The sequence below is a fragment of the Labrus mixtus genome, chromosome 14, assembly GCF_963584025.1.
Source record: "Labrus mixtus chromosome 14, fLabMix1.1, whole genome shotgun sequence".
NCBI classification, from domain to species: Eukaryota; Metazoa; Chordata; class Actinopteri; order Labriformes; family Labridae; genus Labrus; species Labrus mixtus.
The window spans coordinates 3,952,214-3,975,341 of record NC_083625.1 but is presented as its reverse complement, the minus strand read 5'-3'; the positions used below and the strand labels follow the sequence as shown (position 1 = coordinate 3,975,341).

General features: G+C 39.3%; 3 protein-coding genes across 3 annotated transcripts in view; 2 read left to right on the top strand and 1 right to left on the bottom strand.

Annotated features, from left to right (window-relative positions):
- The first annotated feature begins 1,704 nt into the window (after positions 1-1,704).
- LOC132988810 (lathosterol oxidase-like) lies at positions 1,705-6,447 on the top strand. Its single transcript, XM_061056396.1, has 4 exons — positions 1,705-1,959; positions 2,318-2,450; positions 2,558-2,658; positions 4,180-6,447. The coding sequence occupies exons 1-4, from the start codon at positions 1,750-1,752 to the stop codon at positions 4,633-4,635; spliced, it is 900 nt and encodes a 299-aa protein (XP_060912379.1). The 5' UTR covers positions 1,705-1,749; the 3' UTR covers positions 4,636-6,447.
- An 879-nt stretch (positions 6,448-7,326) lies between these two features.
- plekhb1 (pleckstrin homology domain containing B1) lies at positions 7,327-13,559 on the bottom strand. Its single transcript, XM_061056182.1, has 6 exons — positions 13,265-13,559; positions 11,385-11,537; positions 10,973-11,075; positions 10,802-10,841; positions 10,611-10,701; positions 7,327-7,946 (listed from the first exon to the last, which is right to left on the bottom strand). Exons 1-6 carry the CDS (start codon positions 13,299-13,301, stop codon positions 7,813-7,815), a joined length of 558 nt encoding a protein of 185 aa, XP_060912165.1. The 5' UTR covers positions 13,302-13,559; the 3' UTR covers positions 7,327-7,812.
- A 3,751-nt stretch (positions 13,560-17,310) lies between these two features.
- The window catches only part of tecta (tectorin alpha), a 46,233-nt gene continuing 40,415 nt past the window's right edge, over positions 17,311-23,128 (top strand). Inside the window, exons 1-4 of the mRNA XM_061056395.1 lie at positions 17,311-17,395; positions 22,076-22,218; positions 22,414-22,553; positions 22,807-22,988. Coding sequence (XP_060912378.1) covers positions 22,086-22,218; positions 22,414-22,553; positions 22,807-22,988 — 455 coding nt within the window. The 5' untranslated portion in view covers positions 17,311-17,395; positions 22,076-22,085. The remainder of the gene's footprint in view (positions 17,396-22,075; positions 22,219-22,413; positions 22,554-22,806; positions 22,989-23,128) is intronic.

The following is a 23,128-nucleotide window of genomic DNA, read 5'->3' as shown; positions in this document are numbered from 1 at the left end:
TCTATTTAAACGCTGGGAACATTGTACCTGTACCACCATGATCAGATACACCACTTGGCCAATCGGAGATCACAACAAACCTGCCGTGATGACAGTCTGCGCGCTCATTGGATGTTCTTCTTGTGACGCGAGGGCGGAAGTGAACACTGATTGGTCACACGCCAGCCTTTATCTCAGTACACACCCCTTCACTCGCTGTTGTACCAGAAAACAGGCAACAAACACAGGTACGGTGCGATTTTAATATCACAAATGTAACTTTAATCAAAACTTTGACAGAACTGTTACATTATTTAAAAGTATAACGATGTAAGGCTGTCATTTGAGTCTGTTAATTTAACAAAACATCGAGCTTTTCGTGGAGTTATCAGCTCTAACGGAGGTTACATAAATGCGACATCTGCAGCTCTTATGTATTTATTTTGACGTAACTGACGTACATGCGTTGTTTTTTTTAAACCTTTATATATTTATTTTTATGCATTTCTGTCACCTCGACGGTAATTGGGGACGTTTTATTTTTTTGTGTGTAACTTCATTGATGAAGTCTGGAGTCAGAATTGAATCACCCTGCAGGGATCAGAGGTTCAGTTTGTATTTATTGATATTATGATACATTTTAACATCTTCTGTCACTAACTGTTTTAGGTTTGAGTTATGATGGAGCAGTTTTGGGGGATATGTGTCAATAGAAATGTGTGTGCACCTTTTACAGAAGAGCAACGACAGTGTGAATGATTTAATAACAGCATTAAATAATGTGTCTTTAGATACAGAAATTGCTCATTCTCTCATTAATAGTCTGGATACATTTATTTTAAGTCAGCTACAAAGTCAGATATTGAGGAGAGTAGGCCTGACCTACTTTATGACACCAAATATATATCAATTAGATGATCTTCTTTAATCAGAGGGCAGAGGAAGTTAAAGACAGACATAAACACAACATTTATACCTCACACTGAGAGCTGTTTGTGATATTTATGATTTAAACTTGGTCACACTTCATAAACACAAGCTCAAATCATGCACAAACAACCGCTTTACAGGCGGGAATTAATGTGTTTCTAACATGTTGAGCAAAGTTATTTCTCGATCTCAAAAACAGTCATTTCTAAAGAAAAAAAAAATCAATGATGAGCAGGCCTTACACAATAACAGGTGTGTGAAACTGTGCTTTTAACGTCATGCACATGATAGTGTGTGAAAAAACCTTTTATTTGTTCTTATTACAGCTTTTACATTCTTAAAACAGTCCTGTTTAAAAAGAAGAATATTTGTTCTTTTTCTAGTAGGGAAAACACACGAAACGGTGTCTCCCTGCAGCAATACAGTAAAAGACAGAACAAAAAAACCTATAAAACAGTTCAAATAATTACAAATACAATCACAAACACACACACTGATTCTTGCAAACCCATGCCCTGTCACATTTTAAAGCAGTTCACACTTATTTTCATTTCATAGTTCTGACACTAGCTCTTTAAAAAAGCCCTCGGCTCTTACACAAGATCATTTAACAAACGGCGTCTGTCATGTGTTGTGCATGTTTTCACGTGTAGTGCAAATGATAAATAAGGTTATTTCTGTTCAGAGGACTCCTTCTATCAGGCAGGATCCAGGGGAAATGGAGCACCTTCATTTATTTAGGTGTAAAGGATCCTTAAGGTCCACCGACCTCCATTTGTGGAGCGGCTGAAGCGCTCCTTCTACAAGGTTCTTTCTGTGTTTCTCTTTACAGATTCAATCATGGATCTGGTGCTGAATGTTGCCGACTACTACGTCCTCACCCCGTACGTGTACCCCGCGTCGTGGCCCGAGGACGGGGCCCTGCGGCAGATCATCAGCCTGCTGGTGCTGACCAACCTTGGGGCTGCCGTCCTGTACCTGGGCCTGGGAGTCATCGCCTACTTCTTCGTCTTCGACCACAATCTGATGAAACACCCGCACTTCTTGGAGGTATTAAAGCTTGTCTCTCATTTTTACGATCCGGTCGAGTAATAAACTGAGAGTGCGAGGCGAACACTTTGCCAAACTCAAAGTAATCAATTGAACTTTGCATTTACAACCTGCAGAATAAAATGAAACCTTATTATGTAATAAGTAACAACTTTTTCAAGCATCTTAAGCTGACTGCTACAACAGTAACAACACTAAATCATAACAGCAAGAAGACACTTTTACATCACACAAAAAATCAAATACTTTAATAACACCAACAGCCCACACAGCTCCCTGACTCAGCAATGATTATGAATCATATTGAAGTCAATTTTGAATGATCAATATCTTTAAATGCTCCGTTTTTCATTCCTAGAATCAAGTCCAGAGGGAGATCAAATATGCAATGACCTCTCTTCCCTGGATCAGCATTCCCACGGTGGCCTTGTTTTTCGCTGAAGTTCGAGGATACAGCAAACTGTACGACAATGTCAGCGACTCTCCGCTGGGTAAGACTGAACAAACCTGCTCCGAGTTGTTCTGTAATGTTTATAATGCTTTAAACCCTGAGCACCCTCATGTTCTTGTTGATGATGACAGTCTTGTGTGCTTTCAGGTTGGCCCGGCCTCTTCCTCAGTATGATGTCCTTCCTATTTTTCACCGACATGTGTATCTACTGGATCCATCGCTTCCTGCATCATAAGCTGATCTACAAGGTGAGTGCAACTATACTTTCCTTAGGCCGGGCACACACTGTACGGTTGTGTAGGTGTCATCTCATGCTGCACAAATGAATCGTTTACGATGCACAACCAAAGCCAAACAGATCTAAGTGTGTTTCAGCTGTCTCGTATGCACGGCTTAAATACAAACATCTTCAACAACGCTCTCGTTCTCTCACACATCACCAACAAACACAAGCTAGCCAACAAGCTAAGTGAAAACAAATATTCCTTGGTAGCTGGAGATCCGCAGCTTTTTCCTGCCATCTTTTCTTTTATTCATATCTTCAGTGATTCAGTAGGAGGAGGGAGGACATAAGGGGAGGGTGCAGTCAGGTAATAAAAAGGCCTGAAGTTGGGGAATTGGATCGTGACCCCACAATTTTAAAAATGCCAAAAATGTGGGCGCTAGTTTATGACCCGTGCCCATTGTTTGTAGGCTGTAGTCCTTGTTGCAGAGAGTGTGGGTTCGAATTAGGGCTGGGAAATATATCGAGTTTTTAAGGTATATCGATATATTTTCAAACAAGATATACGGTAAGACAATATCGTTAATATCTATATAGTTTATGTTGCATTAAAATAACGTTACAGAGGTGCCAGGTCACCTTTTTCTCATCTCACTGATGATGACTGACTGTCTGTCCCTCTTCACCCTGCTCCTCCTCTCTCTCTCTTTTATTGTATTTAAGGAACATTTTTATTCTATAATATTACTTTTTAAATTCACAAACAGGTAGTTTATTTTTCCATGTGTTTTCACTGTTAATAAAATACATATCTATATGGAGTATCGCCATTCAGCTAATCAATATCAAGATATGAGTTTTGGTCCATATCGCCCAGCCCTAGTTCGAATCTGACCTCGGACCTTTGCTGCGGGTCATCCCACTCTCTACTCAAACATTTCCTGTCTCTCTTCAGCGGTCCTATCCAATAGAGGCAACAACAACAAAAAATGTCAGAAATTCATGCAATCTGGTTGGAAGCAACTGATCGGACTGTGGTCAGCCCTCGTGCCTTCCTGTACATATAAAATTATGTGATCGAGCTGGAATTCAGCCTGACTTCAAAATCAGTTGTGGGACTCAAATATTCAGTTTATGATGGCCTTGGGGTCTGCCTTTCCTGAATGATAAAAAATGCTACATGCATTTTAACTTTAAGACTTCGTTAATTTGACACTAAACTAGAAAAAGGTTTTCTTACCTTGTTGACTCTGTCAGTGTCAAAGAATCCATATTCAATATCTTAATAAAACAAGCTTGTTTCAAAGGTTTTAAGAGTTCATAACCCAGCTTACTAAAAACATATTTTCCTACTTTCATCTCGTCGTCTCTTGTCATGCAAATGATTTTTGATGTGTCCAGAGTTCATTTATGAACTGAAATGTGTTTTTCAGAAGCCTTAAATCTTCTTTTTAAAAACCAAATACTATGAGTCACAGGAATTAATTATTTTTTTTAAAACACTAACAACTTTCTCTTTTTCTGTCCGCTTTGGTCTTCTGAACAGTTATTCCACAAGCCGCACCACTTATGGAAGATCCCCACTCCCTTCGCCAGCCACGCCTTCCATCCAGTGGACGGCTTCATGCAGGGTCTCCCGTACCACATCTACCCGTTCCTCTTCCCCCTCCACAAGGTGCTCTACCTGGCCCTCTACGTTTTCGTCAACATCTGGACCATCTCCATCCACGACGGGGACTACCGCGTCCCCAGCGGTCTGACGGACGTCATCAACGGCTCCGCCCACCACACCGACCACCACCTGTTCTTCGACTACAACTACGGACAGTACTTCACTCTGTGGGACCGCCTGGGGGGCTCCTACAGGTACCCCTCCGCTCTGTTGGGGAAGGGTCCTCATGATCTGATCCGGAAACTTCAAGCAGAGGGGAAGTTGGGGGATGACGGAGTGAAGGCGAACGGGCAGGGGAACGGACACGCTCAGAGATCTAAGGAGGAGTAAGAGTGGATCTTTTCTGAAAGTGATTTTTTATTTTTGTAAGGACAATGAACTCTACAGATCCTCAGCCTGGAAACATGTCAGAACTTCACTTTAAATTCTTGCCAAATAAGCTGATTTGAGATGTTACTGTGGGATAAGATGAACACACGTCTTACCTTTAGGTGATGTCAGGAGCAAGCTATGGATTTACATTAATCATGCCAATAGATACAGAGCACACTGACATCTGGATTTTTGCATTATTGTCTTGCAGTGCATATATTCTGAGAGCTGGATGATTCAGTGAATTTCTGCTTATTCCACAGACGAGATTAGCACACAAACTTTTTTGCAAATTCATGCTGGACAGGAATCAGATTCGGGCCCTATAGCCGCTCTAATGTTCAGCACAGATTATGAGGTAATATGAGGATTTACAGATCCAATCTTAAAACCTCCTAAATGACTCGCTGATTCATGGATGCTGCCCAATTAATTTAGGATTCCACACTGGATGGATAATAATACTTTCTAAGCCTGACCATAACAGCAAATAACAAAGTTAGGTAGTTTGTTGAAAGAAAACGAACAGAATGAAAATTTCGACAGCAAATTGTTGTCAGTCTCTTCTTTGTTTGCATGAATTTGGTTCGGATGGAAGGCATTTTTTATACTCGTATTTTTGTTAATCAACTTCTCATAATTACGGTAAGCCTTGGGAATGTGTTCACCAAGGATCAGTTTCATGTAAATCTTGGATAAAACTTTGTCACTTAAATGTGAAATGTAAAAATGTGTAAAAACCCAAATGTGAAAAACCCCACTGTTATTAACAATCTGGAGGTTTCCTCACAGGACAAGGTGAAAGAGGACTGTAGTTTACTTCCAGATGCTCAGCGTTGCTTCCTCAGGCAGAGATCTTGTGGCCTCTTGGTGCAGGTTAGAAGTTAAAAGGTTACTAAGAGGAAAATGTTTTGCAGCTAACAGCATCCAGTGGATGATGACATGTAAGCATCGGCCATAAACAAGCGACATTTTTCATCCATTTTTAATCAGGTCAGTCATTTAATAGCTGCAGATTTTTATCATTAAAAGCTGTAGTCAGGGTGCAGGTGGAGTAGTGTACTATCTCTAAAGTAAAGGTGTAAAAAAGCCCCCAAATAAACCTTAAAAAAACAAAAGCTGTAGTCAACATTAAGTGTCACAAACACTAAAATCATGAATTGTGAGTCAGACTTAGAGGATAAAACTCTACAAGTGCTGTAATTGTTTCCTGGAAAATGACTCTTGAATACTTTGCTCTTCTTGAACTCTTAAACTCAAATCAGTCTAGTCAACAGCGAGAAATCTGATTGGTGAACTAAACTTGGTGCCACTAATGGAGACAAAAACTTGCTATGATTGGGCGACAAATGTATCATTTTAAGCTAAGAAAATGTGATGAGAAAACTTTGTTGGTTTGTTTGTTTGTTACACCTTCTCCAAGCATTGTTCATGTACACTAATGCTAATTACAAGGCCCCGATCATAATTACAGAACAGATGTTAGCGGTGCAGGAATCAGTGATCTGGGAAATGCTGGAGTTAATTCCATTAACTTTAGTGTTTTGTAGTTTCTTATCAAAGTTTTCCAGTGGGTGAACATGGATGCAAACGGAGGAAGATAACATTATTTAGCTACATTTTAATTACACGCTTCATGTTTTCTTTCTTTCGATTGAAAAGTTTGCATTATTAACAGTTTGAGAACTTTAAAAAAACCCTCTGCTATCACTGTTCTTGAACAGAAAGAGCACTTAGATGATGAAAATAAATGATTCATCCATTTTAAAATGACTCTGATGATTTTTTGTGTTCATACTTTCAAGGTTTAGAAATAGAAGTTTGACCCAAACTATGATAACTCAAGGTCCACTTATTAGATTGATCAAAGGTTTAAAAGCTCCAGAAAGCTCATGAAAGTCTGTTTTATTCCGACTTCTCGTGTTGTACCTTAAAAAAGTAACAAGAATCCAACTCAAGGTCCACCTTCCACCAGTTTTTGGAGCTTTAAACTGTATTACACAGTCTCCATATGCATCGAAAGTGAGATTTAGACCCAGAACACTTTAAAGGTCACATATTATACAAACTTCAAATGTATCCCTAGTCTGTCTACAAACCCCCCAATGATGAGAAAAGTCCATCCTCTCCATCTTTTTCCTGCTCCACTTTTCAGAAAACGTGTGCTCAAACAGGCCGTTTGGAGATTTTCCCTTTGTGACATCACAAAGGGCTGTAGCCCCTCCCCCAGGTGGGTGACACTCCCACAGCTAGGTGTTTGTTCTGCCCTCTGAGTCTGTCTTCTCACTGTAAACAATAGGACATGGAGCAAGAAAGACCGAGGACACCCAAGCCCTTCCAGAGAGGGGGCGTGGTCAGACACAACTCATTTACATATTTAAAGGTACAGACACAGAAACAGCCTGTTCTGAGCAGGGCTGAAATAGAGGGGTTTATAGACATGATCAAATACAGGATCAGAGTGGATTTAGAACAAGAAACTTCACAGACATGTTTTTGGGAGCTCTGAGACTTATTTAATAATAATAATATATTTTAGAATAATATGTGACCTTTAAAACTTGACACACAGCCCAAACAGAATGAATTCATACCAGTTACAAAGATATTTAATGCAATCAAAAGCTCTGAAGAAAAGCTAGACAGGTGTACTTAGAATTTTTATTGAATAAAAAGGTTACAGTCCTAAAAATCATATTTACAGTTTATTCTCGCATGCATCTAAATGCTAATTTGAATAACTATTGCTAATGACCTTGTCTATCATTGTTTAAGCGTGAAAACTGCACTTCAATCAAGCGTAGAAAGTGTAAAATGGAGGCAGCAGACAAAATAACATGCAGTAACAAAATTGATTCTTTGACTTTTGTTAACAATCATGTATACATTCAATATGTTGTATACATGCAGGAAAAACATACATTTATAAAGCCAACTTTTCAGAATCTTGGGTCTTGCATCCCAAAGAAACTGAAAAACCAGAAGAGCAGCAAACATGGTTTAAAGCGATAGTATCTAGAGGTAGATCTAGAAGAAAGAAAAGGCTTTCTACACATGCAGATGTCCCGGTACATCCAGTCCATGTGAACAGACAGACTTTGTGCAGCGTCATCATGTCGGTGACTGAAGATCATCTCAGCAGAAGAAGAAGGGCATCCAGAGGAAAGACCTCATGGCTGTCCCTGCTGCTACACCTGCCACTAATCCCAGAGCGAGATTCTCCATCACTCCATCGAACGGGTCCCTCTGCACGATCACCTGGTGGGTGCCTGAGAGGAAACACAACAGGGACGACACAAATAACGCTCGCTGAGTCATCCATGGAGGGCAAATCGGAGAAAAGGAGGAGCCAAGGTATGTCAACCACTGTTTGACTTGATCGACAGTCTGCATCTTTATGTCCCTCATCAAATGTGGGCCACAAACCTTTTTAACTTGTGTTTGGATGGTCTCTTACATAATTATCCTTTACATCTTTATCCACAAAAACACAAGTTTAGATGTTTTATAAGTTGATGGTTTTAATTGTGCTTGATGTTAGGTGGTGCTGCAGCACCCTCAGCACCCCTACATCCTGCGTCCCTGCTTTGTATTGTATAAGTATAAGTTATTTTTGTATAAGTTCTGTGGGGATGTATTGTTCCTATCACTATCTATCTACGCTAACTCGCCTAAATAAATAAATATTAAATACAAAATATTTTTTGTATCATGCACAAACTGACACACAGCAAACTTCAGGTTTCATTTATAATACAGAGCTTAAAATCCATACTATAAGTGTATGTATGCAAAAAAAGAAACCTGGTTGAAGGCCTCTGGTTCATGTGCAAAGTTTGCTTCTGTCTACTCACTGTGGTTAGTGTTTAGCTCTATAAGCACCGCCCGGCGAGCATGTAGTGTGGCCTAAATCAAACGCCCCAACTTTTAATCAGGCAGGCGCTCTGCAGGTACGTGGAGGTGAAAGTCCGTGCAAAGTCTGAGAAAAGGCGGGTCATTTTGCAGCATTCGGACACTAAAGAGCCGAGGATAAAATAACACTCAAACTTTATTTAGTTTTCTGCATTTCACTGATTTATGTAGAATTTATACCATCGACAGCACAGAGGAGGCGGCTATAGGATCCGCAGCTTCTGAGGTAGCCCAAGTTTTGTGCATGCATATGTGTGTTTGTTTACATTGTTTGGCTTGTGCTCCGTGTACGTCCGTTGATTGCATTTGATTAATGTATGCATGCATGCATACACCTCCTGCCGTGGTCTGAAAGTTTGCAAAGTTGTTATAGTGATGAGATTGTTGATTCTGGGAGATGACAGAAGTTCTGTGGGGATGCATGGCAATATGTTGTAAACAAATCTGTGATATGGGAACAAAATGGAAACGCATGTAATACATGAATAAATAAATAGCTCAATAATGTTGTTAAAAATTGAAAGTTATTGCTTCAAAGCCTTGTGTGCGGTCGTTTGAAAGCTTTCAAAGTGAGTCAGTCATTAAAGGCTTAATATGCGATTTTTCACACTTAAATGTATAAATCAAGTATATTCTCTGAAAATAACTCTGTGAGTCATGACTGTCTACAATGGGTGTAACACCAGAGTTCCACTGTCTGTGATGTTTTCAGAGTTTTCAGAGTCCTATCTTCACTTTGTTTACATCCTTGGGACAGCCGGCTGACTCCTCCCCTCGTGAATAAAAGTTGTTTAATTGAGGGACTAGAGAAAAGAAGAATAACATACTGTACTCACTGCTTAACTGTGTTTCTAGATCACGCTCATTTCAGGTAAATTTACATGCAGTGTGAAGATACGAGCATAATAAAGATCGCTAGCATTAGCATGCTAACACAACAATGCAGCGCGAGTTGTTTTGGTTTCATGCTGGTGCTCAAAGGCGACATCTGCTGGATCAAAAAAAAATCGCATATAAAGCCTTGAAGGTTTAGTCCAAGTTACAACCGCTTGCTTCTGACTTAGTATTTCAGGTTTCATGAGGCTTAATGGTTAAATTATTGTTCCTTTGCTTGATCTCTTACAATGCATGATTTTTCTTGATCAGTGGTCACACGTTGTGTAGGCTACAACATGGATCTAAAAAGTGATGCAGTAGACTCAAGAAGGGCGTGAAATAAAAATACTTGAGCTAAAACCCAGATATTCAGAGTTTCTGCGTTTCTATAGCCTACTTTGTGACTTTCCACCGCTGGGCAATGTTTTGAAGTTTGTGTAGCATCTATAGGCCTAGCTAATGAGATACTCAAACCAGATTGTAAAAAAGGTATTCTGTTGAACAAATAAACCATCGAATCAATAGAATTAAAAGCAAAAACTGATGGTATTTGGATTTTACATATTTGATCATTCGGTAATGTTGTTGGGGCGGCTGTGGCTCAGTTGGTAGAGTCAGTTGTCTCATAACTGGAAGGTCGGGGGTTCGATCCCCAGAGTGCGGCATGGGTTTGAATCCAACCTGTGGCTATGGCTCAGTTGGGTTGTCGACTAAGCGGAAGGTCTGGGGTTCGATCCCCAGCTCCTGCAGCAACATGACAGATGTGTCCTTGGGCAAGACATTTAACCCTGACTTACTCCCGCTGCTTCATCGGCGGCATATGAATTTGCATGATTAATTTCTTATGGTCACTACATATCGGCCATTACCATCAGTGTGTGAATGTGTCGGTGTGGCCTAAGGTGTAAAAGCACTTTGAGTAGTCAGAAGTCCAGAAAAGTCCATTTACCATTTAGCTTCAGAGCACGTAGGTCTGAAGGTTTTTTTCAGCTGAATAACATCTGTTGGGGGGATATTGAACCTTTTGTTCTGTTGGCCTAAAAGAGGTTAATAATGTATCATGTCTAGTGTGTTTTTTTTATCAAAGATCCCCAGTGGCTGAGAGGTTTCACTTTAGGCTTTCCTACATCGCTAAGGTGACATACCAGGTCCTGCTCCAGGTGTGATGTAGACTGTGTGGTATCTGTTGATGGGGACTTCCTGGTAGGAGTCATCATATGGGTCATATGTGAACACCTTGAACAAGAAGAAAACAAAGATTTTCAAACACAGAGAGGTGGAAACATCAAACAGCAGTGAGAGTGAGGAGAGAACACAGAGAACACAGATCACTCACCGGGTTTCTCCTGGTCTCGAGCAGAGACATTTTCCATGCTCTGAAAAAAAAAAAAGACAAAGAAGAAGACATGAACAAGGATGAGGAGCTGATGGATGGGTTAGAGAGGAGGCCGAGCAGACGAGACGAGTGTGGAGTGTAGAGAGAGAACGAGAGAGAGAGAGTACTTACATGGATTCATCCTCGCTGTTGGCACACAGGTTCACATTTGAGCCGTTTCTGAGCTGAATCCCGATGCGGTTCTCCTTGGGATTACTCTCTGGTGGATTAACATCTAGAGCCCAAAAAACAAGTTAGAGAAGTTATCATGCCAGTTTCACCTCTTTTCATTTGGTCAAAACTTCTTTTTTAGGAGAATTCTGTTTGGGTTATTTGGACTGTAGAGTTGTCATTTGAAAAATTAGAACTTGTGAGACAAGTTTCATGATAATAAAGTACACTTTTAAATAATACGCTGACTAATGGATACATCTTGAATCCCTAATTTAAAAATGTTTTTGATCCATGCCACCTTTCCTTGCATCATTTAAAATATCTGCATTACATTGGACATGCCAGAAAGCTTACAGGTTATGAGTTTTACCTCCACATTCCAGTCCAGATCTCACATCCACACACACTGTTTTGAGGCTGACGCGGTGCTCCAAATCTCGCCTGCTTTCCGATTTGTAGAAGCAGAGACTCCCGTCTATCCAGAGGTCACACCAGTTAAACTTCCAGCGTTTGAGGACAGGAGCTGGAGGAGAGACATCGCAGTGTACTGTTAGAGGTTGTCCTGAAGGAGGAGCTGTAATAGTTATAATTGAGGGGTTATTAAAGTGTGTTTTTTAAATAATGAATTAGTTGGTTTTGTTTTGATGATGTGCTTTTGATGAAGTCCTTTTTCTAGAAGGTTCATCCTCATTGATGGTCGAGGGTAAACCACTTAAACTCGACAATTAACAAGATTATATGTTACAAAGGTTAGAGTTTGGTTTTAGTCAAATGTTGTTTTCTTACAAAATCCACTGTGTTTATCCATTTCTTTACAAAGTTCAGTTCTACCATGGAGAAGCAGCACTTCTTAAATTATTAAAAAAAGGAAACAAAAGCAAAGTAATCGGGGTGTAGGGAGCCTAGTGGTTGGTGCATGCTCCCCATGTACAGAGACTGAAGTCGTCGAAAGCAGACGTCCCAGGTTCAAAGACAGACATGTAGTAGATGTAAAAGTGTGGGAAAGTTCAAAGACTTCTTTCCTGTGTGTCATCCTCACTCTCTCTCTCTCCCTGATTTCTGACTCTACCCACTGTCCTGTCTCTCCAGTGAAGGCACAAAAAGCCAAAAATAAATCTTAAAAAAAAAAAGAAAAATGGAAGTAATCATCCAAAAGAACCTAAGATGTATGGTTAGCTTGTTCAACACTAAACAAGTTCTTACTTTGATTTGACCATTCAGGTAAACAACATCAATATCAATGAGTTTTGGTCCTTATCGCTTGGTAGGGCTGGGCGTTTCCAACAACCCCACGATACGATACATATCCTGATATACATTGATTTTGGATAATGACCATGTCCAACACAGAATTCACTACAACAGCTGTTCTTCATTGTTGAGAATAACAGCAGGCGTTAGGATCCTTCAACTTTAAACACTTAACCCTTGCTCACTATGGACATTTTTGTCCATTTGGGCAAATGTTTCCTCTTCATCTGGCCATCGCTTTGTCTGTTTTAGTGCATATGGCACACATTTTTGTAAGAAAGTCTCTCTCTTGACACATTTTGGAATGCAATTTTTTTTTTTTTAATAGATCAATCGAACACTGCAAAACATGTTTACTACCCTCTTAAGTCACTAAGGACAAAAATGTCCACTTCCAAAAAACTGCTATAAAAATAGAACAGATTGATATTATTTTCTACTTTTTTTTGCATAAATCTCTTAAACAACTTCAGCCCTGCTCAAAACTATCAAATATTGAATAATTGTCAGGATACATGAATCAATCTGTTCTATTTTTATGGCAGTTTTTTGGAAGTGGACATTTTTGTCCTGAGTGACTTAAGAGGGTAGTGAATTAAACTGATGCCTGAGGGTTAAATTCAGGTCCTCAGAGATCCTAGAGATACATTAAAATCCCAGAGCTGTGGCTATGGTGTTATTGTGAACTACACCAAAGGTCAATTGTCCCTCCAAACTGTCAGCACAGCTTTGCAGCCATATCCATTCTGCATCGATACATGTATTTACAACGACCACATGACGATATATTGCCACATTGATTTTTTGAACACAGCCCTAGCACTGACACGTTTTGTGTATTATGATTTGATAAACATATAAAACATAATATTTTATAATGCAGATTGTGTCCAGCAGTGATTGAAATTGATCAAATCTTGACTTAGAGCTTCTCATCATAACAGCAGAAGATTTAAATGTAAAGGTGTGAAACATCATATGTGTCCTGTTAGTACTCACTCTGTCTCCAAAGCCAGCCAGACTTCATGAGCGCCATGTTCCTCTGCTGTTGTCCCAGTCTGATAATGATGATAATCCAGAAGAAGCAAAGGGATGAATTCAAGAATTTAAATGTTTTCTGTTAGATTGATTAGTTTGTTTTGGACTTCCTTGTCTCTGTTTATATCTCCTTCTAGTGAGGTACTGGTAGATTTATGTAGAAGGGACTAAGACTGACTCACAGGATCATAGTGGATTAACTCTGTTTAGCCACGCCTCCTCTTCTTCTTCTTCTTCTTCTCTCACCTTTCTGGCTCTTTCTTCATTGATTTCTCCCTCTGACTTTTACCACCATGTGCCGTGCAATGTTTATGTGTTTGAATAATCTTATTACATGCCCATCACATGACCTCATGTGAGCCGCGGGCCGTTCAGTTCTGTGCACATTTATAGAAAACGTGTACATGTTAATCCAGGCACTGAAATAACAGCATGAGGATTAGCCTAATTGTAACCGTGCTCAGGTCAGTTATGAGACTCTTCCTGGGATGTCTAGTGACATCATTTCCTTTTTATAGCTCAGAGAAAACCTTGGAGTGCTCTGTGCCAGTCACCTGGTTATATATTTACATTTCTAAATTTAGAACCAGAGCTTTTGTCATTTTTTTCTGGAAAGTAAAAGACACAATCTGTGGTTTAGTGTTGGGGATGGGGGGTATGCCGATTAGCCCCAAATCTCCCTCTTCACATCCTAATGTTGGCAGGAATGTAGGCTATGAAAGTTAATTTCAACTTCCCTCGGTAGTCAGAGGTGCTGCTTGTCAACAGGCAAGGCAGAGGCAACTGCTTGGCCAGTAGGGGGCGCCAAAGGGCTGATAAACTGTAAACCACAGCAGTGACTCAAAATGTGCAAAGTTTGAAACCTCCCTAATGAGGCCCCATCTGACAGCACTCACTCATAAATGACTGCCTCCTAAATATGGACAAGAGACGCTTTAATAACATCACTTCCACTAAAAATGTTGTTGGTGTCACATTATTTTTAACGGGGATGAATTCCATTTGGAGGGGCTCCTTGTGAATTTTTGCCTCTGGCCCCAACAGACTACAAAATCGCTACTGTCGGTAGTGAGCATTCGGTGTGTTTTAGGGGCGGTTGTGGCTCAGTTGGTGGAGTCGGTCGTCTCTCAACCGGGACGTCAGGGGTTTGATCCCCAGCTCCTGCAGCCACATGTCCGATGTGTCCTTGGGCAAGACACTTAAACTCAAGTTCCTCTCGCTGCTTCGGCGGCGGCGTATAAATGTGAATGAATGGTATTAATACTGATGGACTCTTTACTCAGCAGCCTCTACCATCAGTGTGTGAATGTGTAGGTGTGACCTGCAGTTTAAAAGTACTTTGAGGAGTCAGAACTCTAAAAAGGTGCTATATAAGCTCAATCAATTTATCATTTGAATAGCACAGTGTGCTTATTATTTGGTTTTATTTAAGGAAACATCTGTCCCGCCCCTGCTTGATTCTGATTGGTCTGTGAGGGAGAAGTGACATTGAGGAGTGTGGTGGTGTTTCAGAAGTAGAACTGTGAGCAAATACACCAGATGCTGAGGGTGTACACTCGCAAACTTACCAATTCTATGTCCTGATAGGATAATGCTGTAATGAAGGTAGAAATGTGAGATCAACAGAGATCTGCACTGCTGCCCTTCTTCTTCTTTGGTTTTGCATTATTCTGACAGACATGGTCCGTTTCTGTGAAGCTGTCATATTGAGAGAATTGAGCCATGAACTTGTTGGCTGCATGGTGTGCAGTAAGTTATTAAAAATATAAATGCCTCTATTCAGTCAGTGGAGAGGGCTATATCAAAAAAACAAACCTTATTTTTTTTTCCAAAAGACTAAAAATATGAAGTGTCAATTATTTAAATTAGCTGAGCCGCTCAATCAACATGTAGCTTAACTACTTAACTGTATTCTTTGATTTTATTTTGAAAGCTAAGTCCTTGGAATAAATGATAAAACTTAAAATAAATAAAGATGGTAGGACTAGAAAAGTTTCTTTCACTTCATCCTGTATTTCCCTTTTCAAACATGGAGTAAATAAAGAGACATTACAGAAAGACCAGGCTTTGGTATTTTGTACGCTGGCTCTCTGTCAGACTGCCGCGGCTTACCCTGACTGTTGTCATAACATTATCAGTAACACCTGTGCTTTACTTTCTGTCTAAGCGTCAGCTTTTAAAAGGTCCGTGGCACAAAATCAATCTGTGTTTTACACTCGGTGACCTGAAAACGAGACACCAATACTGGATGTAATGGAATCCTTCTGAGGAAGCTGCTATAAATCCTAACTACATGAGACATGCTGTGTTATTAGTCCATTTGGTGTTGACACAGAAGTTGACTCAAATAACATTTTTTAGCTCAAGTCAGTGATGGTTCTCTATTGGATTACTTTGTATTGAAGATAAAAATGTAATGAAGAAACAGGTGAGGTATTTCCTCTGGGTCTAATGTTTTCAGTATTTATGAGAAGTTAGGTTCTTAATTGTGGGTGTTTTTTTATTTCTTATTTGGCCTGCACACCGTCATCAAGTCTCCACCCCAGACAGAACTAGCTCAGAATGTCAGGAATTTGATTTGTGATGTTAACATTTTACACATTTACAATCAGATTTCCGGCCGTGTTTACGACCCAGAGTATACAGTGGATGAAATTCAGATTACTTGGCCAGCTTTGAAAGGAGGAATTGATTGAAATCTACACGGATTGGACATCCAATCAAACGTGGGAAGAGTAACCTCTCGTATTTGCTGTCGACTACAATTAAATGAGGAAAAAATTTGGCAGAGCTTTGATTTTTGTCCACCAGATTTATCATCTCAAAAACTGTGAAACTGAGCTACATTCATTATTATGATTAGATTGTTTTATCTACTTTTGATAGATATTTTTCTGGTATATTTTTGCACAATTAGTATAATTGGTTGGTTGGTATTTTGGTAACACTGTGGGTACCTGAGTTTGTAAGAAGGCAGGCAGAGAGCCAACATGCACCTGGCAGCAGGAGCTGTTCTTTGTTCTTGTTTGCTTGCGGACCGTTTGCATGGACAATAGACTTATTTTGCCTGTGTATACCACATCACAATGCTGCATCGGTGGCCATTGTTATGATGTTTAATATAGTACAAGCTTTATTTAGATTATTTTGGACAAAAGGCCCAATACTGACCAAACTGTATGCATTAGTTATTTAATAATAGTTCTACCTCAGACAGTTACAACAGTAAAACTTTGCTCAGACATTTTCTACACAATGAGTACTACAGTTTGCCACTTATAGACCTGTACTCGAGTTTAACTATTATTTGTAAATGAGCGTTTTTAATTTTTTTAACTGGTAGTTCTTCAAACATTGCCTTTTTAAGGAAGTTTCCCACACACAATATAAAACTATGTATTACTCTGCAATGGTAAAAGCAGAGACTTGACTTTGATACGTGCAACATGACTGCCATCTGGTGGTTGTGCCTGATACACCAGCTCTATTTCTTTACAGATTTTTAGAAAATATTTCTGAAGAATAAATCATTCTGGATTAAGAAATATATTTAACAAACTCAATTATACTGTTAGGTAAAATAAGAACTAAAATCAAACTTGGACAAGTGATATCTTTAAGAATTTGAAATTTGTATCCGAAAAAATAGTTTATCAATCGACCTATAGCCTACAATTTTACATTTAGTTTCCCCATATCAACCCATGAATAACTACTATTTACAAAAAGATCGAAACTGAATGAATGTTTCATACTGTGTGACACACTTTCTAATGAAAGGTATTAAGGAACAAACCATGTTTCAATGAAATAGTCTACCGTTTTATGTAAAGATACACAGACAAAATTAAAATTCAGACAAAAAAAGGAAATATAACATATATTTAAATTTTAAAAAAATAATTATAATCTGCATTAAAATATGTGGATAGGCCTGTTTCTGTTTTACAAGAGGAATGTTCAGTAAAAGACGGAAAATAACAAGACTTTTAAACTACGTCATTTCCGGCACAGTGGGCGGGGCTTATAGTGACAACTAACCGAAGAATAACAAAAACAAACACAACACGGACGGAGGGGGTTCCGGGGACGGTGAGTGTAATGGTCTTAAAATAAACCCTATCAGTTTCAAAATACAATATGAAAATGAAGATGTGGTAAAAATAACTGGAGCCGAGTGATTCTCCCGAGCTGAAGGTAAATGTAGCTGCGCTGCTGCTGCACAATTGTTGTGTTTGAAAACATGCTGCACACATTTCGAGCTTGACAGCACTTTTGTAAACTAGATCTGAATGTTAAAAAAAAGTAAATATTATTTGACCTTTTGCCACTATTAAAATGTCGGTTTTCAATTTGATGTTTTGTCCGTTGTTATTGTGCACGAACGACGTTGAGTAACAAGGCCTCTCTCTTATCTCGCTGAACCCCGTTGAAAAATCTTCCAGTTTAAAGTCGCCTCGCTTGTTATCAAGTTTAAATAACCTGTAAAGTAACAACTTTAAAATTTTTTGAATCGTTATGGGTCGCTACTTAATTCGGCATCATTATACTATCTAATACTTTTTTTTTTAATGGTGAATTTTAAATGTATTTCACAGTTTTGCTTCCAAACAACACCGTGGAGGGCAGTAGCGAGTATTTGTACAACTTCAAGTAAATGAGGAAAAAAAGTGCTGTGTCTGTTCTATGTGCCGAATTAAAGAAAGGAGTATATTTATGATATTTAGATTGAAAGAGATACAGAAAGTGTTAACAATATGCCCATATAAAGGTGATATCACATGGGCAGGTTATGAATGGTTTCCTCTCCAAATGACTGGGGGTATATCATATCACCTCAGGGTAGCATATGTCAGAGCTTTTCAAAAGGTTTTAGTTGTTGGAGGTGCATTGTTGGAAGACTGAACCCCAGCAACTAAAATGCTTCCTTTATCCTGCAAGGATCCCAGCTGTCACCCTGCCTGCCCTTTGTCAGCCTCAAGCTTAACCACTCTTTAACGTGTTGTTTTTTTTACTTTTCATAAACCATACAGTGTTTTTATTTTTCATGCATGCAATTGAGTTTTCTCCGGTTTCCAATCTCCAGTTTAGTTGAGTTCCCACCAAAGTTATCTCTCAGCGGTTGAAGAGGAAGGCATGTGATCTGAGGGTGTTGTTGAAAACGGTCTGTCCTTTGGTCTCTGCTACATCAGAGCTATAAATCTCTGGATCTGTGAAACAAAAAACTACCTATGACAGAAACACATCAGACAGACACTCAGTGTGCAAACCTATCACCTCAGGTGGGCCGAGTTTAAGATGATCAGACCCCATCTGTGTGAAACTGATAGGCCTGATCAGGGTTAGAAGAGGGACTCTGAGTCCAGGACACCTGCGCGCTGTGTGGGGGCAAACAAGGTCGAGGTTATATGTTCTGATGTAAAAGATTTAACCAGGAAATCGTACCTTCACTCGTTTTTTAAAGTGTCTTAAATTCATGAAACCCTAACCCCCATTCAAGCTGATAAAATACCAGCAGAAAGAGACTGAACTGAAGATAAAGATTAAGATAAACTTTATTGATCCCCCATGGGGGGCGTTACAACAGCTCAAGAAACAGGAAACAGGAATATAATTATTAAAAATAACAAGAAGTTAAAAAATCAAACATATTTACATCAGTTAAATAAAGGGTGAAAAAATAGAATAATACAAGGTATACAATATGTACTCTTACTACCTGTAATAATACACATGATTTTTTTTCTGCTTTTTATAATATATTATAGTATTTCTAACCGTGCTGCTGCTATTTATTCTGCAGGACAGCAGTTTGGAAATGGTTGCCAGGCTGCCATCAGCTGTTAAGTTGCCTTATTTGGCCGGATGGTTCTGTGTGTTTCAAATAGTTTTAGTTGGAGTGAAAATAGTCCTGTGTATTTTTGTTGTTGTCCTGTGTCTTAATAGCTATGATTGTCTCTCGACATCGTTGTAAATGAGGACGTAGCCTCAATGATCACTCGAGAATAACTAAAGTTTGGATGAATGAATGCAGTTACGGGCATTTCAATCAGCTCAGACTTTAAATGTTGTAACGTGTGGCATCTGTTGACATCACTACATACTCGTACCTTTACAAGTAAAAAGTGTTTCCTTTGTGTCAAAAGAACAATTTGGACTGAAGCTATCTCTTTGATATCTAGTAATCATACTTTACTTTATACTTTATTTCAGACCCATAGGTCATAGATATGATGTGTAGCTTTCTTCAAAAGCTCTGGAAATGTCTGTACTATCGACTTGGAAGAGGTCAAAGTGAAGCTTTTGTCTTTTTTCCTTTTGTCTTTTTCTCTGTAGTTTTGGATAATCTTCTGCTTTTCTACATAAGGATGTGTCCATATGTAAATATCTTCATGTTTGTATGTATGTGTTTGCACATACACATATATATTTATCAGAATGATATCCTGAATACTTTATTCATAAAACAGAACTGTTTCTTTTACTAAGATACATTTAAAATGTTTGGATTTATATTTCTATATTAAGGATTGTATAATTAGTATGTTACAGATAAGGGGTCTCCAACCTTTTTTCATCTGAATAAAAAATTAAAGTGGCCAAGCGCTACTTGCATCAAATCGCTTGCATTTATTTACATAGCTCAGCTGAATGAAGCTTCTGTTTGTACATGTGTGAAATTGCAATAAGCCAATGCTTATCAATAATCTTAAATTCACATCAAGGTCCAAGAAAACATTAGTACTTCATACTTTTTATGGGTCAAATATATGAGTAGTGGGAAGAGGTGCATTTACCGTCGTCAGATTTTTATTTTTATTTTTAACACAGTCGGTCAACCTATAGGCGAGCTACTGAAAACCTGCCCGCGAGCTACCGGTAGCTCCCGAGCTACCTGTTGGAGACCCCTGTTATAGATCATATTAGTATTTAGAAAGGTCAAGACAATCAGAGTACAGGTGTTTGTATAAAGATCTGAATACTGACATGTTGATTAATGGAGAGAGGAAAAGGATTAAATAAGTTTATACTTCCTCCAATGCCCTTTTCAGACGTGTATTTTATATCAACTAGTGTTTGAAAACCTCTTTTTGTATTTTACATTTTTTCATTGTTTGTATATAACTTTCTTTCTGTCTGCTTTTAAGTTTCTTTTCTTCTCAAAATAAAAAACCTTCAATTTATTTCTATTTAAATTGCTTCATTAAACCATCTAAAAGTAGAAACCCCAAAGCATCTGTTAAAAAAATTATATTGAAGACGCTGAAGAGGAAATGAACACGTCGTTGCAAAAGCCACATTTTCGACAAATTTAATAAATATCTGTCTTCAACTGAAGATGAGATGTGAAGTCGTTAAATCTGAAAACCACTTTTCTGTCATTATCACTAAACAGAATTATTCTATGAGAAAGAACATTTTGCCAGAGCTCAAATTGGTTTCCTCTTCTTTTGTCTCAAACCAAAGTAGTTGGCAGTGAATTTAAATTCACTCAAATAATGACTGCAGATTTGATGAATCCGTTTTACGACTAACACTTCCCGCTGCACTAAATGCCTCTGAGCACGAACAGCTGCTTTGGCTTCAAGAAGAAGTGTAACGGTGTCAGCTGAGCACCTGCTGCCGTCACTGCCGCTCTGCCTCTCACGTTTCTGCGACTGCTTATTTTAAAGTTATTCTGTGATGTGATGGGATATTTTTAGACCTGATGGGATATTTTTAGAGCTCTTTATCCAACACCTACACAGACAAAAAAACTCAAAAAGCAGAGGGGGGATGTGTGAAATTAGCAGCGTCAAGCGTAATATTTTGCATGTTGATTTAAGGTTAAGACACAAATATGAACTCTATATTGATTTATTAACAACAATATATTACTGAATGTACTGCTGGTATTGGTACTGCTACCAATACCAGTTTTTCATTGATTGTATTTTAAATGCTTGTGAATATTGAAGTGAGATAAAGGCTTGTTGACCTTCCTATGACCTAACCGTTGCATTCAAGCAAAATGGATACTGCAGTCCAAATTCAAAATATTGTAGAGAGCTGGCCCCTCCTCTCTAGAGTCGATGCTCACACAGGTCACCATGTGGTGGACTCTGAAGCTTCAGTGTTTATCCAGCTCTGCATGGGTCTGTAAACCTTTCTGTGTTCTAACCTCTCTCCATTTTTCAAAAAGCATCTCCAATATTGATCCTAGTTTGAGCACGTTTCTGCTCGTGGAGCTTATTAGAAACATGCAGAGGCTTTTTAGGTCGGGTACAATCACATCTATCTGAACCACTTCTCAAATGTTCACTAGAGAACTAAATCCCCAACAGATGCCCTTTTAAAAAGATGACTAAAAATGTAGTATCTAGCTGTTAAGTGAATGTGAATGCGAGTGTGGCTGGTTGTTTGTCTCTCTATGTCAGTCCTGTGATTGGCTGGTGACCAGTCCAGGGTGTACCCAGCCTCTCGCCCAATGACACCTGGGATCGTCCCAAATGGGAAAAGCGGTATAGATAATGGATAGTTGGATAGATAACGTAAAGAGCCTTAAAGCTACAGTTGTGCCCTGGTTTTAGAGATTCACATCTTCAAAGGTACTTATGGGGGTCTGGGTTTCATGTAAGAAGTGAATAGTCGTTTAATCAGGGGTATAAAAGGCTGATTAGTCGCTTATAGAACTAGTTGTTGGTTGCAGTTTTTGTTTATTTGCTATAAATTAATTTTTTTTGTAAACTCACAGCTGTTCTCACCCTCTGCTTCTTTGTTTTTTCCACTCAGGGCGTAAACCATGGAGTCTTCCTCTGATGAAGAGGAGGCGCGCACCTTCATCCGAGTGCTCAGCGAGAAATACCACCCTGAGAATTTCCCCTACGGCCAAGGAGTGGTGGTTATGCCCAGCCCACCAGGATCCCCCGTCAAAGGTGAGAGATGAAGGAGGGGGATTATGTCAGGTTTAAGATTACTAGTATGATCCTAAGTGAGCACTTGCACCCCCTGCTGTTAGAAGTTCAACCCTGCATCCTTAACATTTTAGGTCAGAAGATGAAGCTGTAAAAGCCCCCAAAAGTCTTTAAAGTTGAGTTAAGTTTCTTGAATTGACTCTTGTTTGTTTGCAGATCGCCTGTTCCTGCCCAGCATCCTCGTCCTGAATTACTGTGGGATCAGTAAAGCCGGCGAGCGGTCAGACATCGCAGCTTTCTGTGGCCATGTGGTGGAGCTGGACCTGTCCCACAATCAACTCAACGACTGGACAGAGGTGGGTGTCCTTCTGGCAGAGTGAGGGAGTGACCACAGGTATATTTCTGAAAAGGAATCCTCCTTTAGAGACAAAAAGGATCTCATGTATTTGTGCCAGCCACAGCTGGACCTATTCTAATCATGTTTTACTTTATTTCATTAAAATCAGAGCAGGAGCTGCATAAACAGACTTGTTGCAATGATCCCATTGGTTAAAAACCTCGGTGCTTTAAGGTTTCTTTAAACCATTCCTTTCTCTTGTTTGTTGTCAGATCTGCACCATTGTGTCCAGCATCCCCCACCTGGACTTCCTCAATCTGAGCATGAACCCTCTGAGCAGCACGGAGCTGGAGCCCAGCATGGCCGACGTTTTCTCCAGAGTCCGGCAGCTCGTCCTCAACAACACACACGTCAGCTGGGACACGGTGCACACGCTCACTCAGCACACGCCAGAGTGAGTGACGGCGCATGTAAAGGTCGCCCAGGGCTGTCATTGTTGATGAGTCACTGTACAAAGTTATCATGAAAAATGTAGAAAATGTGCATTTGATGGAAGTAACATGTTTGTATTTTTAGAAACATGTGCTTAAAAAA